Source organism: Oncorhynchus gorbuscha, linkage group LG22, assembly GCF_021184085.1.
Source record: "Oncorhynchus gorbuscha isolate QuinsamMale2020 ecotype Even-year linkage group LG22, OgorEven_v1.0, whole genome shotgun sequence".
NCBI classification, from domain to species: Eukaryota; Metazoa; Chordata; class Actinopteri; order Salmoniformes; family Salmonidae; genus Oncorhynchus; species Oncorhynchus gorbuscha.
In genome coordinates, this window is record NC_060194.1 from 25,304,382 (window position 1) to 25,325,715 (window position 21,334).

General features: G+C 41.6%; 1 protein-coding gene across 5 annotated transcripts in view; it reads left to right on the top strand.

The window, feature by feature from the left end:
* LOC124010172 (laminin subunit alpha-3-like) overlaps positions 1–21,334 on the top strand; it is a 117,136-nt gene that overhangs the window by 40,381 nt on the left and 55,421 nt on the right. For all 5 annotated transcript variants that reach the window (XM_046322565.1, XM_046322562.1, XM_046322564.1 and 2 more), the window contains 8 exons: positions 436–526; positions 12,634–12,765; positions 15,034–15,084; positions 15,378–15,425; positions 16,291–16,425; positions 16,621–16,761; positions 19,194–19,252; positions 19,877–19,976. In XM_046322565.1, the coding sequence (XP_046178521.1) occupies positions 436–526; positions 12,634–12,765; positions 15,034–15,084; positions 15,378–15,425; positions 16,291–16,425; positions 16,621–16,761; positions 19,194–19,252; positions 19,877–19,976 (757 nt within the window). The remainder of the gene's footprint in view (positions 1–435; positions 527–12,633; positions 12,766–15,033; positions 15,085–15,377; positions 15,426–16,290; positions 16,426–16,620; positions 16,762–19,193; positions 19,253–19,876; positions 19,977–21,334) is intronic.

Genomic DNA, 21,334 nt, shown 5'->3' on the forward strand with positions numbered 1-21,334 from the left:
CTCTCTGTGCAAACGTTGGCATGTCTTCCAAATCAGACAAGATGTCAGCCAGCTCATTTTGACTAAATCTCCCAAGACAAAGTAATGTTTCTCAAAAACAATTATGAGATGCACTATTATCATTTGGGACTAAAATGCCCTTGCAGGAAGCATGTTTAAACAAGCCATCTACACTGCATGCACACTCAGTGTGAAAGAAGATAAGGTCCCAAATGCAAACAGATAGATTAGCAACTGTAAGGTGTGTTTGATACAAACATTTATCTATAGTTTTAGAAAACAGTTTTGCATTTTGTCTTCTTGCTTTAGAGGAACCTTCGTTGCCCTCCAAAACATTGTGTCCCTCTGACCCACTCACTCCATTCATTCTAAAGCAGGACAGGAGTGTGTTGTGTGGCGTTTGTCTGATATCTCTGTCTATTTCCCTCTCACTAGCACAACACGGCGGGGGTGAACTGTGAGCTTTGTGCTGATGGATTCTACAGACCCCACGGAGTGCCTCCACAGTCTCACAGTGGCTGTATTCGTGAGTGAGACCCTTCCTTCTCTTCAAACTGTATTTCTCAGTTTTTCCTTTCTCTATGGTCGTAGTGTCTTCCTTTTTTCCTAAGTGCCTAATGATGTGAACGTATCAGATTTAGTTGCAGTACAGTGCCATTCAAAAGTTTGGACACACCTACTTATTCAAGGGTTTTTCTTTATTTTTACTATTTTCTACATCAGTCAACGTCAGTCAATCCGGGAACGTCAGTCAATCCGTAAAATTTCATGAACTTTGAAAGTTTCTTCAAGTGCAGTCGCAAAAACCATCAAGCGCTATGATGAAACTGGCTCTCATCAGGACCGCCACAGGAAATGAAGACTCAGAGTTATCTCTGCTGCAGAGGATAAGTTCATTAGAGTTAACTGCACCTCAGATTGAAGCCCAAATAAATGCTTTACACCATTCAAGTAACAGACACATCTCAACATCAACTGTTCAGAGGAGACTGTGTGAATCAAGCCGTTGTGATCAAATTGACACCAATAAGAAGAAGAGACTTGCAACACAAGCAATGGACATTAGACTGGTGTAAATCTGTCCTTTGGTCTAATGAGTCAAAATGTGAGATTTTTGGTTCCAACCGCCGAGACGCAGAGTAGGTGAACGGATGATCTCAGCATGTGTGTTTCCCATCATAAAGCATGGAGGAGGTGGTATGATGGTGTGGGGGTGCTTTGCTGGTGACACTTTTGGTGATTTATTTAGAATTCAAGGCACACTTAACCAGCATGGCTACCACAGCATTCTGCAGCGATACGCCATCCCATCTGGTTTGCGGTTAGTGGGACTATCATTTGTTTTTCAACAGGAAAATGACCCAGCACACCTCCAGGCTGTGTATGGGCTGTTTGACCAAGAAGGAGAGTGATGATGCTGCATCAGATGACCTGGCCTCCATAATCACCCGACTTCAACCCAATTGAAATGGTTTGGGATGAGTTGACCGCAGAGTGAAGGAAAAGCTGCCAACAAGTGCTCAGCATATGTGGGAACTCCTTCAAGACTGTTGGAAAAACATTCCTCGTGAAGAATGCCAAGAGTGTGCAAAGCTGTCATCAAGGCAAAGGGTGGCTACTTTGAAGAATCTCAGATATAAAATATATATTTTTTGTTACTACATGATTCCATATGTGTTATTTCCTAGTGTTGATGTCTTCACTATTGTTCTACGATGTAGTAAATATAGTTTTAAAAAAACAAAAAAACCCTTGAATGAGTAGGTGTCCAAACTTTTGACTGGTACTATATATAAAAATAGTTGGGGTATTAATGTTTAGTAAAGAGCTAGTGTAGCTTGCTTTCTGACCTATGACTAATACGTAAGACCAAAATGGAACAGAGACTTCCATAGACTTTGGTGTTGTTTCTGACAGGCACACACATACACGCAGTGGCACCAACCACTAGCACTAGCCACTTGTATTGTTGCTAAATTCAGTGCCACACTTGTGTACATTGCTAGCATAGTACGTCGTTGTTGTTCCTCGCCACATAAATTGCTGCAAGTTGTGATTGGGCTTTGAGAGGTGATGGAATTAAAATGGTTGCCATCAGTGCTTAGAAAAGAGCAAAGAAGTCACAAACTCAATTAAGGTCAATGCCCAATCGCCACTCACTGTGCTGTTGCAAACTGTAACCTGTTCCGTTGGCTGATATTGAAACCTGTAACAAATGAATGATTTAACGTGATAGAAAATCCATAGATATTGTTTTACCTGCTCATAGCTTACAAAGACAATAGGGATAATTTAGAACTCCTTTGGACTCCCATTGTATAGTATATGAAGACATGTTATTGTATATGGTGACATGTTAGATGCAATTCCTGTTTTCCTCATTCGATGCTACCTCGACCAATTAGTCACTCATTCTGCCGAGCATATGTAAACCAGTGCTCAGTAGTTGTAAACCAAGCCTGTGTTACGGTAGGTGGCAACGAGCCACGTTCAAGTGATTCATTATACACAGATAAAAGTAAAGGGGCTAACTTGGTATAGAATTTCTTAAAGAACTCAGTTGTAAACCCATCAGGCCCTGGAGCCTTGCTGCTCTGCATTGACTTGATAGACTGAAGGCTGAGAGGGGAATCAAGGTCATCTGCAGTTTCAGCCTCAAGTGTGGGAGTCTCCAGTTCACCCAAAATGTAGTCATATTGGCAGTATCTGATGGAAATAGAAAGGAATAGAAAGATTTGAAGCTGTCATTGATCCCCGTAGGTTCAGAAATCAAGCTATTAGAGGAATCATTCATTTTGGGAATCAGATGGGTAAACTGTGTTTTAACTGGTGTACGAGCAGACTACTTGCCCTGTCGCCATGTTCATAGTAGGTACCACGTGAATGCAATAGTAACCGTTTAGTAGTAACCGAGATTGAAGTCATATTGTAAGTTCAAGCGTTGCTTATATTGCTCTGGGGATGGCGTCTGGGCATACTGATGGTCTAAGTCAAGGAAGGCTTTAGTGAGTTCTTTAGTAAACTTTGTTTAAATGAGAAGAATAAGAAATAATGTATCCTCTAAGATAGGCCTTAAGTGATTCCAATAAGAGAGAATGAGAGGTTGAGCTTACGTTACAGAAGTCTGCATCAGACAGGAGAAGAGAATTGAATGTCCAGAGAGGAGTAAGAGTCTGTCGAGGGCTAAAGGTCCACAGTCAGAAATTACAATGGGTAAATATTCAGAAGAGGTGACATTTGGAAGTAACTTATGATCAATAAAGAAATATTTAATACAAGAAAAATAATGGTGTACATGTGAAATGAAAGAATACTCTCTTGCCTGGGGATTCTGACATCTCCAGGGATCTGTACACCCATTCTGAACCATAAAACCTGAGAAGGACTTTGACGTAGCAGAGGGAGACATAGTTCTGGGGTTGGAACGGTCTAAAGCCGGGCTAATAACACAATTCAGATCCCCGACAAATATCAAAAGATGGGTGTTCAGAGAAATGATTTTCCTCAGCAACCCATTGGCAAATTCAACATCATCAAAATTAGGAGCATATTCATAGACCAATAAGACAGGTGTGTGCCAAATGGTGCCAGTTATGATTAAATATCTCCCATTACTGTCTGAAATAACATTAGTAGTAGAGAAATGTATTCTTTTACTAACCAAAATTACAACCCCTCTGGCTTTGTAGTTAAAGTCTGAATGGAAAACCTGACTAAACCTGGAGTTTAGCAGCCTTGAGTGATCTTTAATGCGTAAATGGGTCTCTTGTAAAAAATACCACATCTGCTTTTAGCTTTTTCAAATGAGAGAAGACCCTAGACCTCTTGACAGGATTGTTCATTGCCTTAGTATTCCAAGATAAAAAACTTCCAAGATAAAAAACTTTATGAGATTAGCCTTCTAAAATATTGAAATGACAAAGGTGTGAAAACAGACCTAGCATTTGCAAAGATAAGAGAAAACTGATTAAAAAAGCTAAGGGGGAAAAAAACAAAAAAACATTTGAAACCGAAAATGTCACTCCCCCTCCCCTCCCCAGCGAATAGAAACAGTGCAGCATCGGTGCATATAAACAGAAAACCTTCCTATCCTAATGCGGAGAGGCTCCGTAGCACCAGTCGTGAAATATATTTGAAAAGGCATTCACAAAATGGTAAGGTAGGTCAACGCGCGGCTCCAGCTGCAGGATGCCGACCATGATGATGATCCTGGGCATCAGGAGCGGACCGGGAACCTACCGAACTGGCTGAGGCGCGGGAGCACGATGACCTAGAGCACCGGAGAGAGAGCATACGTGACAGTACCCCCTCTCCGGCTCGTTCAGCTCCAGCCACAGGACGCTAACCCCAGGGACGATCCTGGGATCCGGAGCGGACTGGTCGCCTCTGCTGAGGCTCAGAAACCTGACGAACCGGCTGAGGAGTGAATCTGATAAACTGGCCGAGGCACAGGAATCTGTTCACCCAGCTTCAGCATGGGAGCCTATCGAACCCGCTGAGACATGGGAGCCTATCGAACCCGCTGAGACATGGGAGCCTACAAACCGGCTGAGGCCTCCCAGGTAGCACTGGGTCCAACACCCGGACCTGACATCACACCCAACACCAAAACAAAACAAAAAACAGTCCCTGATGTTTCCATTTGTTGAGTCGTCATTCTGTAACGATGTACGCTGAGAGTCGGGAAGCAAGTTCGGGGAGTGAATACATGTCATAAATAAACAAAACAAGAAACACAAAGAGCGTACCGACATGACAGATACAGGAACAATGATGACTGGGGAAGAAACCAAAGGGAGTGACATATATACAGTTGAAGTCGGAAGTTTACATACACCTTAGTCAAATACATTTAAACTCAGCTTTTCACAATTCCTGACATTTATTCTTAAGCCTGTTAGTATCACCACTTTATTTTAAGAATGTGAAATGTCAGAATAATAGCAGAGAGAATGATTTATTCGTTCATCACATTCCCAGTGGGTCAGAGGTTTACATACACTCAATTAGTATTTGCAAGCATTACCTTTAAATTGTTTAACTTGGGTAAAACATTTTGGGTAGCCTTCCACAAGCTTCCCACAGTAAGGTGGGTGAATTTTGGCCCATTCCCCCTGACAGAGCTGGTGTAACTGAGTCAGGTTTGTAGGCCTCCTTGCTCGCGCACACATTTTCAGTTCTGCCCACATATTTTCGAAAGGATTGAGGTCAGGGCTTTGTGATGACCACTCCAACACCTTGACTTTGATGTCCTTAAGCCATTTTGCCACAACTTTGGAAGTATGCTTGGGTCATTGTTCATTTGCGACCAAGCTTTAACTTCCTGTCTGATGTCTTGAGATGTTGCTTCAATGTACCACATAATTTTCCTGCCTCATGATGCCATCTAGTTTGTGAAGTGCACCATTCCCTCCTGCAGCAAAAGCACCCTCACAACATGATGCTGCTTCCCCCGTGCTTCACAGTTGTGTTGGTTTTCTTCGGCTTGCAAGCCTCCCCCTTTTACCTCACAACATAACGATGGTCATTATGGCCAAATAGTTCCATTTTTGTTTCATCAGACCAGAGGACATTTCTCCAAAAAGTACGATCTTTGTCCCCATGTGCAGTTGCAAACGGTTTTGGAGCAGTGGCTTTTTCCTTGCTAAGCAGCCTTTCAGGTTATGTTGATATATGACTTGTTTTACTGTGGATATAGATACTTTTGTACCCATTTCCTCTAGCATCGTCACAAGGTCCTATGCTGTTCCTCTGGGTTTGATTTTCACTTTTCACATGTCTAGGAGAACGTGTCTCCTTCCAGAGCGGTATTGCAGCTGCGTGGTCCCATGGTGTTTATACTTGCGTACTATTGTTTGTACAGATGAACGTGGTACCTTCAGGCGTTTGGAAATTGCTCCCAAGGATGAACCAGACTTGTGGAGGTCTTGGCTGATTTCTTTTGATTTTCCCATCACCTTCAATTTGGCGACCTTGTTCATCCGCAGCGGCTCAGACACCATCTAGGACGGCGGAGAAGTGGGCCAGAGCAGCGCCGATGGCAGTTTTGAGCTGAGTGGCAATGGTAGCTCTTATTTCCGAGACCAGAACCGTACGGAGGTTCTGAAGATCTCTGGGGAGTGTGACCACATGAGTTTCTGTAACAGTTGGACTGGAGTCGGCCCCATTACCATTCACATTTGCCATCGCAGTTGAAACGATAGTTACAGGCCTTCTGCTCATCAGGTCGTGTGACATTTTAATCAAAAAGTTAACTTACGAACTCATCAATCAAATATGATATGTAAGAGAGTGGAATGCAAATGACAAATTTGGAAAAATGAACTAATGGGTAGGAGCCTCATCCACGAGCTTCTTCTCCATTCACATGCTGAACCGGAACTCCAAGAATGATATTTTTTCTGATCATAACCTAGGCCTACGTCATAAAGTGGCAACAACACAGTGGATTCCAATGCAGATATTCATGCATATTTGGTAAATCATGTGTGAATTTCACAAGGGCTTGTGGTTCGTGATCTGTGTAATACATAATATTTGTCTATGCAGGATATATACTGCGTACTGTAGCTGTCAGAAGTCATAATGTCATACGTAGAATGTATGCACACATGACTGTAAGTCGCTTTGGATAAAAGCGTCTGCTAAATGGCATATATATTTATATATATATTATATATATATTTTATAATCTTCCGAGGTCGGTAGATGAAAGATGTGTCACATCCCTTTTATAAGTCTAGAACCCAGAGAACATATACAGCTGTTACGGTTTTCTTCCAGTGAAAGATGCTAGGACCAAAATGCAGCGTGGTTATTTATAAACATCTTTAATAAAGATGAAAATACGAACAATATACAAAAACAATAAATGTGAAAAACCGAAACAGCCCTATCTGGTGCAACAAACACAGAGACAGGAACAATCACCCACGAAACACTCAAAGAATATGGCTGCCTAAATATGGTTCCCAATCAGAGACAACGATAAACACTTGCCTCTGATTGAGAACCACTCTAGGCAACCATAGACTTACCTAGACTACTTCACTAAACCACAATCTCATAACCTACAAAAAAAACCTAGACAAAACACACCACATAAATACCCATGTCACACCCTGGCCTGACCAAAATAATAAAGAAAACACAAAATACTAAGGCCAGGGCGTGACAACAGCTCTCCTATTTTAAACTTGAAGTATCTGTCCTCAAGTCTTTCCTACTCCATCTCTCCATCTCTGTTAAATGTTGCATCAGGATGAAAGGGGGGATGGAGGGAGGGGGAGAGGGAGAGGCCTGGGTTATTCTGGAGTGAAGTAGCTAGACCAACAGTAAAACTGTGTTCTCATAGTCACCTTGTTAGCCCTCCTCTGCATCTAAAACCTCAGATGAGAAGACGTTCATATGAATCTTACGTTTTAGTATAATGTTCTCATATTCAATCAAATACTGTAATTTCAAGGAAAACAATGATGCTTCAATTTGAGATTGTCAACACTAGCCTGTGTGACCATTTGAAATGCAGATCCATCATAATTATGAAGGGAACATGTCATACAACAGGCAAATGAATGTGGTACTGGAGTGTAAGGTAACCCATTTACTGTAGTAATCCATATACAGCTGTAGTAGCCCAACTAATAATAGTAAATTAAATGACAGTAGCAGGTTGACACGTGGCTTGTGATCCCTTGAAAGCACAACAGAGGTCAACAGGGTTAACTCATGATGATAGATGCATCCCTAGAGTTACAGCAGGCTATACTAAAGCAATCCAGCATTTTGAGATTATTATAGAAATCAGGAGATATGGTTTACCAGGTAATCCATTTGAACAACTGAAAAACATTCAACAATAAAACTAAACATATATTTTTTATAGCCTAAATTGTATCTTTGTTCATCTAAAAAGGTGAGAATTAGTTCACTATAAAGTAGGAATAGGGCCACAGATTATCCTAGAAAACCACCCCTATTGTGTGACAAATGACAGAAGCAGGATGTGCCTGCTCCAGCACAGCAGAAACCATCTCTCTTGTAAAAAGCCCTACGGACCTTATTAGAGAATAGAATTAAAGTAAAGGTCATTTGGTATTTGTCAGGATACATATTTTTTGTTCATTCAAGTAAGAAGAACCTGTGTGGGCTTCATGGAGAAAAAAGGCAATTATTATATAGAACAGAATGCATGGAAGGCAATTTAATTTTCTTGCTGAATTATGACTAACTACAAAACAAATTGCTCTTGTCTATGTTTGTCACTGTAATGATTTTCCTCCTCGTCTGAGGAGGAGTAGGAAGGATCAGATTAATATGCAACGTGGTACGTGTCCATGTTAATATTTATTCAAACTGAACACAAAAACAAAATAACAAGAGAACGAACGAAAACGAAACAGTTCTGTCTGGTGCAGACACAGAGACAGAAAACAATCACCCACAATTAAAAATGGGAAAACAGGCTACATAAGTATGGCTCTCAATCAGAGACAATGATAGACAGCTGCCTCTGACTGAGAACCATACCAAGCCAAACACATAGACCAAAGAAAGAATACCCACATCACACCCTGACCAAACTAAAAATAGAAACATACAAAGCAATCTACGGTCAGGGCGTGACAGTCACGGCCGTCTTCCTGGAAGGAAGAAGTGGACCAAAGTGCAGCGTGGTGAGCATACATTTTCCTTTATTATGGAATGACGCCAACAAAACAAGAAACCAGATAAACAACCATGAAGCTTACAAGGGCTAAATGCCACTAACACAAGTCAACTAGCAACACTGAAGGAGGGATAAAGGGCTACCTAAGTATGATTCCCAATCAGAGACAACGATAGACAGCTGTTCCTGATTGAGAACCATACCCGGCCAAAACATAGAAATAAAGAAACATAGAAAACAAAACATATAATGCCCACCCCGCAGCACACCCTGACCTAACCAAATAGAGAAATAAAACGTCTCTCTAAGGTCAGGGCGTGACAATGTTTATGTGAACAAGTGAAACACTTATAATTTGACAATCAATAATTTGACACTGGTTGACTAAGACAGCGGCCTCTTCCAAACCATAATGACGGTCCATCTGATATACAGTTGAAGTCGGAATGTTACATACACTTAGTCATTAAAACTCGTTTTTCAACCACTCCACAAATGAATTGTTAAGAAGCTATAGTTTTGGCAAGTCGGTTAGGACATCTACTTGGTGCATGATACAAGTCATTTTTCCAACAATTGTTTACAGACAGATTATTTCACTTATAGTTCACTGTATCACAATTCCAGAGGTTTACATACACTAAGTTGACTATGCCTTTAAACAACTTGGAAAATTCCAGAAAATTATGTCATGACTTTAGAAGCTTCTGATAGGTTAATTGACATCATTTGTGTCAATTGGAGTTGTACCTGTGGATGTATTTCAAGGCCTACATTCAAACTCAGTGCCTCTTTGCTTGACATCATGGGAAAATCAAATGAAATCAGCCGAGACCTCAGAAAAAACATTGTAGACCTCCACAAGTCTGGTTCATCATTGGGAGCAATTTCCAAACGCATGAAGGTACCATGTTCATCTGTACAAACAATAGTACGCAAGTATAAACACCATGGGACCACGCAGCCGTCATACCGCTCAGGAAGGAGACACGTTCTGTCTCCTAGAGGTGAACGTACTTTTGTGCGAAAAGTGCAAATCAATCCCAGAACAACAGCAAATGACATTGTGAAGATGCTGTAGGAAACAGGTACAAAAGTATCTATATCCACAATAAAACGAGTCCTATATCAACATAACCTGAAAGGCCGCTCAGCAAGGAAGAAGCCACTGCTCCAAAACTGCCATAAATAAGCCAGACTATGGTTTGCAACTGCACATGCGGACAAAGATCATACTTTTTGGAGAAATGTCCTCTTGTCTGATGAAAGAAAAATGGAACTTTGACCATAATGACCATCGTTGTGTTTGGAGGAAAAAGGGAGACGCTTGCAAGCTGAAGAACACCATCCCAACCGTGAAGAGTGGGAGTGGCAGCATCATGTTGTGGGGTTGCCTTGCTGCAGGGGGGAATGGTGCACTTCACAAAATAGATGGCATCACGAGGCAGTAAAATTATGTGGATATATTGAAGCAACATCTCAAGACATCAGTTAAAGCTTTGTCGCATATGGGTCTTCCAAATGGACAATGACCCCAAGCATACTTCCGAAGTTGTGGCAAAATGGCTTAAGGACAACAAAGACAAGGTATTGGAGTGGCCATCACAAAGACCTGACCTCAATCCTATCGAAAATGTGTGGGCAGAACTGAAAATGTGTGTGCGAGCAAGGAGGCCTACAAACCAGACTCAGTTACACCAGCTCTGTCAGGAGGAATGGGCCAAAAATCACCCAACTTATTGTGGGAAGCTTTTGAAAGGCTACCCGAAATGTTTTACCCAAATTTAAACTATTTAAAGGCAATGCTACCAAATACTAATTGAGTATATGTAAACTTCTGACCCACTGGGAATGTGATGAAAGAAATAAAATCTGAAATAAATAATTATCTCTACTATTATTCTGACATTTCACATTTGTAAAATAAAGTGGTGATCCTAACTGACCTTAGACAGGGAATTGTTACTTGGATTAAATGTCAGGAATTGTGAAAAACAGAGTTTAAATGTATTTGGCTAAGGTGTATGTAAACTTCCGACTTCAACTGTATATTCTTAAACATAATATTTAGTTTAAAAAATAAGGTGCACATCTCTTAAATTAAAGAAAATGAAAATAAGACAAAACTGTGACCATACATATTTGTGCGTGTTACATATAATCTGACTGAGAGACAATTTAGCAGGAGATTGATAAAACACAATCCTGACGTCACTGTGCTGTTTATGCCCACATAGTATGTTCATTTAATTTCCATTCTGATGTCAGTCTGGATGAGAAACTAATGCATCGCACGTATAGGAAATGCTTCTAAGCCCTTAAGTGAGCTCAATAGCAGAAGGTGTTTTCCTGGGAAAACACAGACTGTGAAAGCTTGTTAGATCCATCATCATTTTCTTTGATTGTTGTCATATACAGTGCATTCGGAAAGTATTCAGACTCCTTCCCTTTTTCCACATTTTGTTACGTTACAGCCTTATTCTTATTCCTCATCAATCTACAATACAATACCCCATAATGAAAAAGCGAAAACAGGTTTTGGACATTTTTGCAAATGTATAAAAAATAAAAAACAGATACTTACATAAGTATTTAGACCCTTTGCTATGAGGCTAGAAATTGAGATCAGGTGCATCCTGATTATCTTTGAGATGTTGCTACAACTTGATTGGAGTCCACCTGTGGTAAATTAAATTGATTGATTTGGAAGGCACACACCTGTCTATATAAGGTCCCATGGTTGACCGTGCATGTCAGGGCAAGAACCAAGCCATGAGGTCGAAGGAATGAGCTCCGAGACAGGATTGTGTCGAGGAACAGCTCTGGGGAAGGGTACCCAAGAACACATTGAAGGTCCCCAAGAACACAGTGGCCTTCATCATTCATAAATGGAAGAAGTTTGGAACCACCAAGACTCTAGAGCTGGCCACCCAGCCAAACTGAGCAATCGGGGGAGAAGCGCCATGGTCAGGGAGGTGACCAAGAACCCGATGGTCACTCTGACAGAGTTCCAGAGTTCCGTTGTGAAGATGGGAGAACCTTCCAGGACAACCATCTCCAGCCTGAATTCCAAGAGTCATGTCTGGAGGAAACCTGGCACCATCCCTACGGTGAAACATGGTGGTGGTACCATCATGCTGTGGGGATGTTTTTCTGCTGAAGGGACTGGAAGACTTGTCAGGATTGATGGGAAAGATGAACAGAGCAAAGTACTGAGAGATCCTTCATGAAAACCTGCTCCAGTGCGCTCAGGACCTCATACTGGGGTGAAGGGTCACCTTCCAACAGGACAACGGCCCTAAGCACACAACCAAGACAACGCAGAAGTGGCTTCGGGACAAGCCTCTGAATGTTCTTGAGTGGCCCAGCCAGAGCCTGGACTTGAACCCGATCTAACATCTCCGGAGAGATCTGAAAATAGCTGTGTAGTGATGCTCCCCTTCCAAGCTGACAGAGCTTCAGAGGATCTGCAGAGAAGAATGGGAGAAACTCCCCAAATACAGGTGTGCCAAGCTTTTAGCGTCTTACCAAGAAAACTCAAGGTTGTAATCACTGCCAAAGGTGCTTCAACAAAGTACTGAGTAAAGTGTCTGAATACTTATGTAAATGTGATATTTCAGTTAAAAAATTGTAATACATTTAAAAAAATGTCTAAACCTGTTTTTGCTTTGTCATTATGGGGTATTGTGTGTAGGTTGATAAGATTTTTTTAAATCAATTTAAAATAAGGCTGAATTGTAATAAAATGTGGAAAAAGCGAAGGGGTATGAATACGTTCCGAATGCACTGTATGTCACAAGCAGCAAGAGCAGTCTTTTTCCGTGTGTGTGTGTGTGTGTGTGTGTGTGTGTGTGTGTGTGTGTGTGTGTGTGTGTGTGTGTGTGTGTGTGTGTGTGTGTGTGTGTGTGTGTGTGTGTGTGTGTGTGTGTGTGTGTGTGTGTGTGTGTGTGTGTGTGTGACTACAGCCTGCAGGTGTGATGCCAGGACGACTGCTGCTTGTGAGATGGGGACAGGACGCTGCCGATGCCGGGCAGAATTCGCGGGAAACAACTGTGAACGCTGTGCAGATGGTTACTATGACTACCCGCAGTGCATCAGTACGTAAACTCTCCTCATTTCTAAGATGTACCAATTATTTGTATAAACCGATTATTTGGGATTGGAAATATGTTGTACGCAGAGGAAATGAATGACTGAATGAAGGGTTGGCTGGTCGGACAGACAAACTAATTAACCAACGAACAACAAATAAATGACTGAATGACCAGTGGGAGAATGAACAAACGTATGAATGAATAACAAATAAGAAGGCGTATAATATAGCCCTGCCCTAGCTTGGTTTACATTTGGACACAGGGTGAGGAAGGAAACTCCTTCAGAAGCTCTTAATTGAGGAAGTCCTGCTTTTGACCTCAGAGGAAGCTTTACTATACAGTAAGAGCCCATGCAGAATGTTGTGAGGAGTTGGGATCGGAAGAAGGCTAATTGACCTCATTCCTATATAACATGTAAGAATTTTTGTTGAATTATTTCATGTTTTGGATCAACATTCCCAGATCTAAAAAAAAAACAAGTATGCAGGATATGTTTTCTGTGGAGCTGTGTGAGGGAGCTGGCTGACGCCCTCTCACATTGACGAGACAGAGATGGTGATAGGCTATTTTTATTAAAACTTTCATGCAATACCAGCAGTCCTCCTCACACTGAACATCATCCTCCATTTTTAAAGAAACTGAGCACTTGAAGCAGGAAGCCACAGGTGTGTGCAATTAGCTAATTAGAAAGGCTCACAAGTAGTCAACTGACAATTAAAGGGACATTCTACATTCTATGTGGCGACGTCCTTTAAGCAAGGGCTTGTCAATCATGGACTTTGGTCTGACACCATGAGAAGCACGAGGAATGTTCTGATTACAGAGTTGAAATATTGTACATTCACACAAAGGTAAAGTTTGAGTTGATTGGAAAATATCAATGAACTGGATTTGCATGTAGTAATGAATTTACATTTTAGGATCATAGATATATAAACACACAATAAATACATGAATACAAATTACAGTGAAGGCTACTCATCCAAAGACTGCAGTACTGCTACAACATATTCTCAGAAGAAATGAAATATCAATCCTTTACCACACTCTCCTCATTCTGTCGTACCTTCACCTTAGCACGTCAACACAGACACACGCCTCACCCTGCATGTCTTTAGGTTGAGTTGTTCATTCTTCTCGTATTCTGTTTATTGACCTTTAGACATTGTGTCAGTGCGTGATGATGCATAAGGTCATGTTTCAACTCTGTATTCAGAACATTCCTCGTGCTTCACATGGTGTCTGACCAAAAGCCATGATTGACAAGCCCTTACAATCCCCATGTGTCACACTATGTGTTTGTGAGAGAGTTTGGCAGTTCTACTGTACTGTCTTATCTATTCTCCCAAAGGAGCTTGTCTATTTTCTTAAATGACCAAGTCCTTATTAGAAACACAGTTGACTAATATATGTTACCTTCATGCCCACTCTCATGTCTTTCCACACTTGCTGTATTAACAAGGACAGTGCCATCTTGAAGATGCGTTCTGTTCCTCACTGTTTACTGATATTATAAATCTGGAATCTGTTTAACTGATGTTCTCTGGATCAGTCCAATCCCATAGAAAGTGAAACATGATGTTGTCCTGGCTAAATTCCACAACAAACCTCCTCATCCCCATAGTCTAACCATGCCTTCCACAGTAAAAACTAAAGGGGCTGTATACATATCTTGATTACCCCGTTGATTTAGCTATGGTAGACACAAATCATTAAATAAACCTTTCATGTCAACTTTTATACAGAGGTTTTATACAGAAATTCTAATGGGTGAGTAATCGACCCCAGGTGGTTAGCTTTCCCTTGTCATATAAACAGAAGATTTAATGTGGAATGAAGAATTTGGGTTGGCATTTTATTAATACAGTGCAGAGATTTATTACTGGATGTGATTATTAAAAGCAGGATTGAATCTTTTGGAGGCTGTGAGTGCTCCAAGAGCAGTCTAAACATGAATAGTAGACAGACTCCCTGGTAGTAACTAAATCAGGTTCTGTTTGGGGTGGGCTGCTATCATCAACAATATCTCTATTTGCCAGGAGGTTTTCTTTTTGGTCTTTGTCTTAAAGCTCATGAATCATCATGATTTAAAATGATGTTGCAGTATTTTGCATTTTCATGGGGTGCTCAGTACAATTTCTTTCCTACTAGCTCTTAGCTTTTTCCTCGTACCAAAGTGGATTATAAGATTACTGGGGTAGAGCACAGCACACAAACCACTGTAGATATTCATGGTGTTGAAATAGATTTTACGCTTTTCTTTTAAATCAGGATATCCGATCTACCAGCCCACCACTAAATCTCCTGCCGGCCATATAGTGGGTAAGTGTTGTACACATTATACTATAATGTAACCACAGTGTAATGTAATCTAACATACCCTTTTATAACAAGACAAAACATGACCACATAAACTACCAATTTTTTCTCGTTATATGTTAGTCTGATCACTCTGATAATGATCTTGTTTATCTGATTTAGTTTATCACCTTCTTTACACCTCTCTTTTTCTCTCTTTTTCTCTCTTTCTCCCTCCCTCCCTGTACCCCCCTCTCTCTCACTCTGTCTCTCTGTCTCCCTCTCCTTCCCCCTCCTTCTTTCATCTCTATCCACAGGGCCCACTGCCTGCCCTGCTGGTTATTTCGGACCACCCAGCTGTCAACGTGAGTGTGATTAGACTATACCCTACGCTAGACTAACAGCTTTTACAGCACCTCAGCTCTGACTCCTGTAAGGCAGTAGGGCTCCTGACATCTCTAAAGGAATGAGGCTGAGAATCTGTCTCTGTGTCTTTCTCTCTCTCTCTCTCTCTCTCTCTCTCTCTCTCTCTCTCTCTCTCTCTCTCTCTCTCTCTCTCTCTACTAGACCTTTTAGGGGACCACTCAATCCAAAATGGGTTTACTTTGTGTCATTGTGTCAAACTGCACTGTGTACTCATCTGATTTCAAGATCCCGACTTTGGAATATCAGCATGTTTTCTTTAATGGGGTTCTGAAGGTTAAGTGCTCTTTCTTGCCTGATGGTTGCCAGCATGTCTTCTTCCCATGATGCCACTGGGTCAGCTGGGATGGTTCAGGGAGAAACAAACAGACATTCTATTAATATCTATGAACGGTCCCCTCCCAAATTTCCGGTTGACTTTGTTTTCTCTCTTGCTGGGATCAACTTGGGGGAAAATGCCAGATTAGAAAAATAGCTTGTTTTTATTTGAAACAAGGATATAAAGGATGTCTTTTACTCTGTTTCAGTCTCCGATTTTTATTGTTTGTCTGGGAATGTGGGCGACAAAAATCATTTACTTTCATCCAGTGGTCCTGACAAGAAGGAATTTAATCTTAAACTGTGTTAAAGAAAGGCCCATTGCTAATGGCACATGTCGTGGGAAAGGCTGTGGGGCTTCCCATTATATATTGAGCCTCAATCTAGCTTTTCTGGTGTTGTGTGATGAAATGTGTCTTCTGTGTTTATTTACATTCAGATAGTGTGTCTGCAGTCAATAATGTATTTTTATTTTGTATTTATTTTCAGAGTGTTTGTGTGACCGACGTGGATCAGTTCTGGAGCTGTGTGATGCGTCAGGGCGCTGCGTGTGCCGTGAAGGGGTGGAAGGCAGGCAATGTGACCGCTGTCGACCAGGACACCACACCTTCCCTAACTGCCAAGGTGAAGAACCGTTCCCTCTCACCAAACCACAGCACAAATAGATCAACCATTTTCATTCTCTAAACCTCTTTGAAGTAAAATTTACAGCAAAATATGACCCCACAAGATTCATTAATTGTTTTGTTTCATTATTGACAAAATTCAACCTGTAGTAGACAGAAACAGTCATCTCTTTCCCACCACTTCTTTTCACAGTGACAGTGTGTCGTTGTGACGGTGCAGGTGCGACTGACAGAGTCTGCGGGCCCAACGGACAGTGCCATTGCCTTGCCAACTACGTGGGACAGCAATGTGACCAGTGTGCCCCCAGTTACTATGGATACCCAGACTGTGCCTGTGCGTGTTTTCACCCTTTTGTTTTGGCCACACCCACGGGAGGGCTATTGCACTGCAGACACTGATTCGCCCACATCAACCTTTACATGACCTAGCTGCTGCTGATGGAAAAACTGATGCGTAGTCTCACAGGGTTTAATGACCCTATTCAGCATGTAACTACAGATTCTCCCACAATGACCCTTAAAGCAAAGGTTGATTTACCCCACATAAATAAAATCTGTCTTATCTAGTCATTCTATTTTTATGATTTACCCATAGTTGTCTGAACAAAACAAATCACTGAAAGCAAAGCCGACCCATATAGACTTGATCCATTTAAACACGAGTGCATTCCTGTCTTTAAAAGATACATATTGCAGATTTGCTATGATCTGTGCTGTTAGAGGCATTTGATTTGACACTACGTCATCTCATTCTCCCATGACACATCTCACAGTCCCTCTCTCTGTGCCTTTCTCTCTCCCCAGTCTGGCAGTTTTCTGGGGAGGGTTCCTATGACCCCATGTGTAACCCAGTGTCAGGCCATTGTCTGTGTCGCCCTGGGGTGGTGGGCCAGCAATGTGATCGTTGTTCTGTGTCCGGCCTCCGCTTTCCACAGTGTTAAGGATACCTCACTAGATTCTTCTAAAAAAAACTCCCTTCATATTTTGGGGGTTTATTTAGACAGTATAGAAGTAGAGGGGGACATAGACTCAGTGTACAAAACATTAGGAGCCCCTTCTTGAATCAAGGTCTTTCCATGACGTAGACTGACCAGATGAATCGAGGTGAAAGCTATGATCCCTTATTGATGTCACTTGTTAAATCTGCTTCAATTAGTGTAGATGAAGGGGAGGAGACAGGTTAAAGAAGGATTTTTAAGCCTTGAGACAATTGAGACATGGATTGTATATGTGTTCCATTCAGAGGGTGAATGGGCAAGACAAAAGATTTAAGTGACTTTGAACGAAGTATGGTAGTAGGTGCCAGGTTTATCACACTCTGTGTGTATTAAGAATGGTCCACCACCCAAAGGACATCCAGCCAACTTGACACAACTGGCCCATAAGCATGTATCCAGTATCCCTGTGGATCCCCTGTTTTCAATACTCCAGTACCCTCCCCTTGCGGGGATAATGGCACTGAGCCTTGGTGAACACATTGGGAGGGATCTTAGAGGATCTTTTAGACCATTCCTCCATACAGAATCTTTCCATATCCTTTGTCTGCACTTATGGACTGTTTTTCAATGGCTTTGAAGTATAGAGACTGAGATGGCCATTGCAAAATGTTGATTTTGTGGGACCGTTAAAGTCAATGGCATCATGAATTTGACTAACTACCAGGACGTTTTAGCCTAAAACCTGGTTGCCTCTGCCAGGACTGAAACTTAGCCACAAGTGGATCTTTCAGCAAGACAATACCCTAAGCACACACCAAATCCACAAAGAAATAGTTAATTGACCACAGAATCATTGAAAACCTGTGGTTTGAATTGAAGAGGGCAGCCCAAAGCCCATAAGTGCAGATGAAGGATAACAAGAATCTGAAAATACTATTTATAAAGGAATGTCTATGTCGTTAGGTGCTGGAGTATTGAAAACGGGACCCCATCTTTTTGAGATTTGTATTACTTGTTAAACAAAATCTCTTTCTCAGAGAAATTGTATTAGTATAGAAGAATATAATACCAAACAAGTTTTACATACAATAACGCTCAGTATTTGTATTTATTTTAAATAGTGTTTTTGCTCGTCTTTATCAAGGGATCCAATAATTCCGGACCCCCCTGTATTTGGTAGAAACTAGATGTGTTACCACAAGACTCGCTCCCAAGTGGCTCAGCGGTCTAAGGCACTGCATCTCAGTGCTAGAGGCGTCACTACAGATCCTGGTTTGATTCCTGGCTGCATCACAACCGGCTGTGATTGGGAATCCTATAGGGCGGTGCACAATTGGCTCATTATCATCCGGGTTAGGGTTTGGCCGGGGTAGGCCGTCATTGTAAATAAGAATTTGTTATTTACTGACTTGCCTAGTTAAATAAAGGTTAAATAAAAAATGTAAAAGTCAACAGGCTCTGTTCTCTAAACAATTCCATTGACTACCTGTAACCTAAACCATCTTTGTGATGTGGAGGTAGAGCTGGTCTTAAGATATGCTATCCCCACGGGAGATGGTTCAATGGTTATGTTTCACGGGGGGGTGTTTGACCAAATATTAGGCAAACATTTCTCAATGTGATTTATACAACGTGTAAAATTGATAATTGTAAAGAGAGTTTTCGTATCCAGCCGTGTGATATAAGTTACTTCAGTCACCCCTGGTGTGACCTTGCCAACAAAGTACTGTTCTGTAAATGTATTCCGTGGAGCACAGCTGTCTTTCTTCTTCATAAAATAACAATTTGCGTGAAGTTTTTACAGACGTTTTTACATCTTCTATTCCAGCCTCTATCAGCCAGTGTAACCCAGCAGGGTCAGAGGTCACCACAGCAGATCCACAAACGGTATGCAACCTATGCCTCCCACAACATGGCTGACTGAGAAATACTTTTAGTTTTTTTTGCCTCCCCCAACATGGCCCATTGTAAGCCTCTTCGTTCTTTATATTCTTTAGAGTTTTATTAGCTGAGGTAATGGGAGGACCTACAAGAGAAAAATAAATAAATACAGAGTAAAAAGATGCAGCAATGCTTCTGAAACACAGGATTTCCAGAGGTGTGGCGGGGTTGCTTTGTGTGAAATGTTTTGTTGGAAAGAAAACATCACTACCATTGTGAATGGTTATTGAAACATTTTACCTTAGTTGTAGGGTTTTGTTTCCGCATTTAAAAAAAAGCATATCTACTACTGTTTAAGCAATACGCTGTAAGTACTTAGCCTTGTCTAAGCCAGATGGGCCCATGGGGCAGGAACCTATCTCCTCTTTCTGTAGTGTGAGGCAGTAATTAACCCCCTGGACTCCCCCAATCCGTCTCCTTCGAGATAGCAGGAAGGCCAAAACATTTTTTATTTAAAAAAAAAAAACTTTTTTTCTTTTTGACACTTCAAGGGGTCTTAAAATTCCAAATCAAATATCTAAATGATCTTTGGGATGTGTCTGTCTGCACGTGTGTGTCATCCTGATATAGGGTTCCTGTGGCTGCCTGCCCAATGTGGATGGAACCCTGTGTGATACATGTAAACCGCTCTACTGGAACCTAGCAACAGAGAACCCCAGCGGCTGTATAGGTGGGTGACCTGAATATGATCTTACTCGACTAATGTATCTCTGCAGCTATACTGTCCTGCTCCACTCATAACAGATACTCCTTTTAAAATGAAGCCTTCATGACATCCTGATGTACACTGAACAAAAATATAAACGGAAAATGTTTCATGAGGTGAAATTAAAGATCCCAGATAGGTTCCATACGCACAAAAAGCTTACTTCTCTACAATTTTATGCACAAATTAGTTTACATCCTTTGCCAAGATAATCAATCCACCTGACAGGTGTGGCATATCAAGAAGCTGATTACACAGCATGATCACTACATAGGTGCAACTTGTGCTGGTGACAATATAAGGCCACTTTAAAATGTGCAGTTTTGTCACACAACACAATGCCACAGTTTTGAGGAAGTGTGCAATTGGCATGCATATTGCAGGGATGTCCACCAGAGCTGTTGCCAGAGAATTGAATGTTGATTTCCTTACTATAAGCCGCTTCCAACGTCATTTCAGAGAATTTAGCCGTACGTCCATCCGGCTGCACAACCGCAGACCTGTCACTCCCTGACCATAGAGAGCCTTTTTATTCTCTATTTTGGTTAGGTCGGGGTGTGACTAGGGTGGGTAATCTCGGTTGTTTTATTTCTATGTTGGCCTGGTATGGTTCCCAATCAGAACCAGCTGTTTATCGTTGTCTCTGATTGGGGATCATATTTAGGCAGCCATTTCTCCACTGTGTATTGTGGGATCTTGTTTTTGTGTTGTTGCCTGGGAGCACTCCAGAACGTCACGTTTCATTTGTTCTTTGTTTTTGTACGGTTCACTTCAAATAAAATATGTCGAACCGATTTCACGCTGCGCTTTGGTCTGAATGTGATTACGATGATCATGACAAGACCACATGTAACCACGCCAGCCCAGGACTACCTCATCCGACTTCTAAACCAGCGGTATCAATTGAAACCAGCCTTCCGGACAGCTGGTGAAGCTTGCAAAACAGAAGAATTCCTGCACAAACTGTCTCAGGGATGCTCATCTGTGTGCTCGTCATCCTCACCAGGGTCTTAACCTGACTGCAGTTTGGCGTCGTCACCGACTTCAGTAGGGGAATGCTCACCTTTGATGGCCACTGGCACGCTGGATTAATCTGGTTTCAACTGTACCGGGCAGATGGCAAGCAGTTTTCTGATGTCATTGTTGTGAATGTATTGCCCCATGGTGGCGGTGGGATTATGATTTGGGCAGGCATACAGTTCATTCAGAAAGTGTCCAGCCTTATTCTAAAATTGATTAAATATAAAATGTTCCTCATCAATCTACACACAGTGCCCCATAATGGCAAAGCGAAAACAGGTTTTTAGAATGTTTGCAAATGT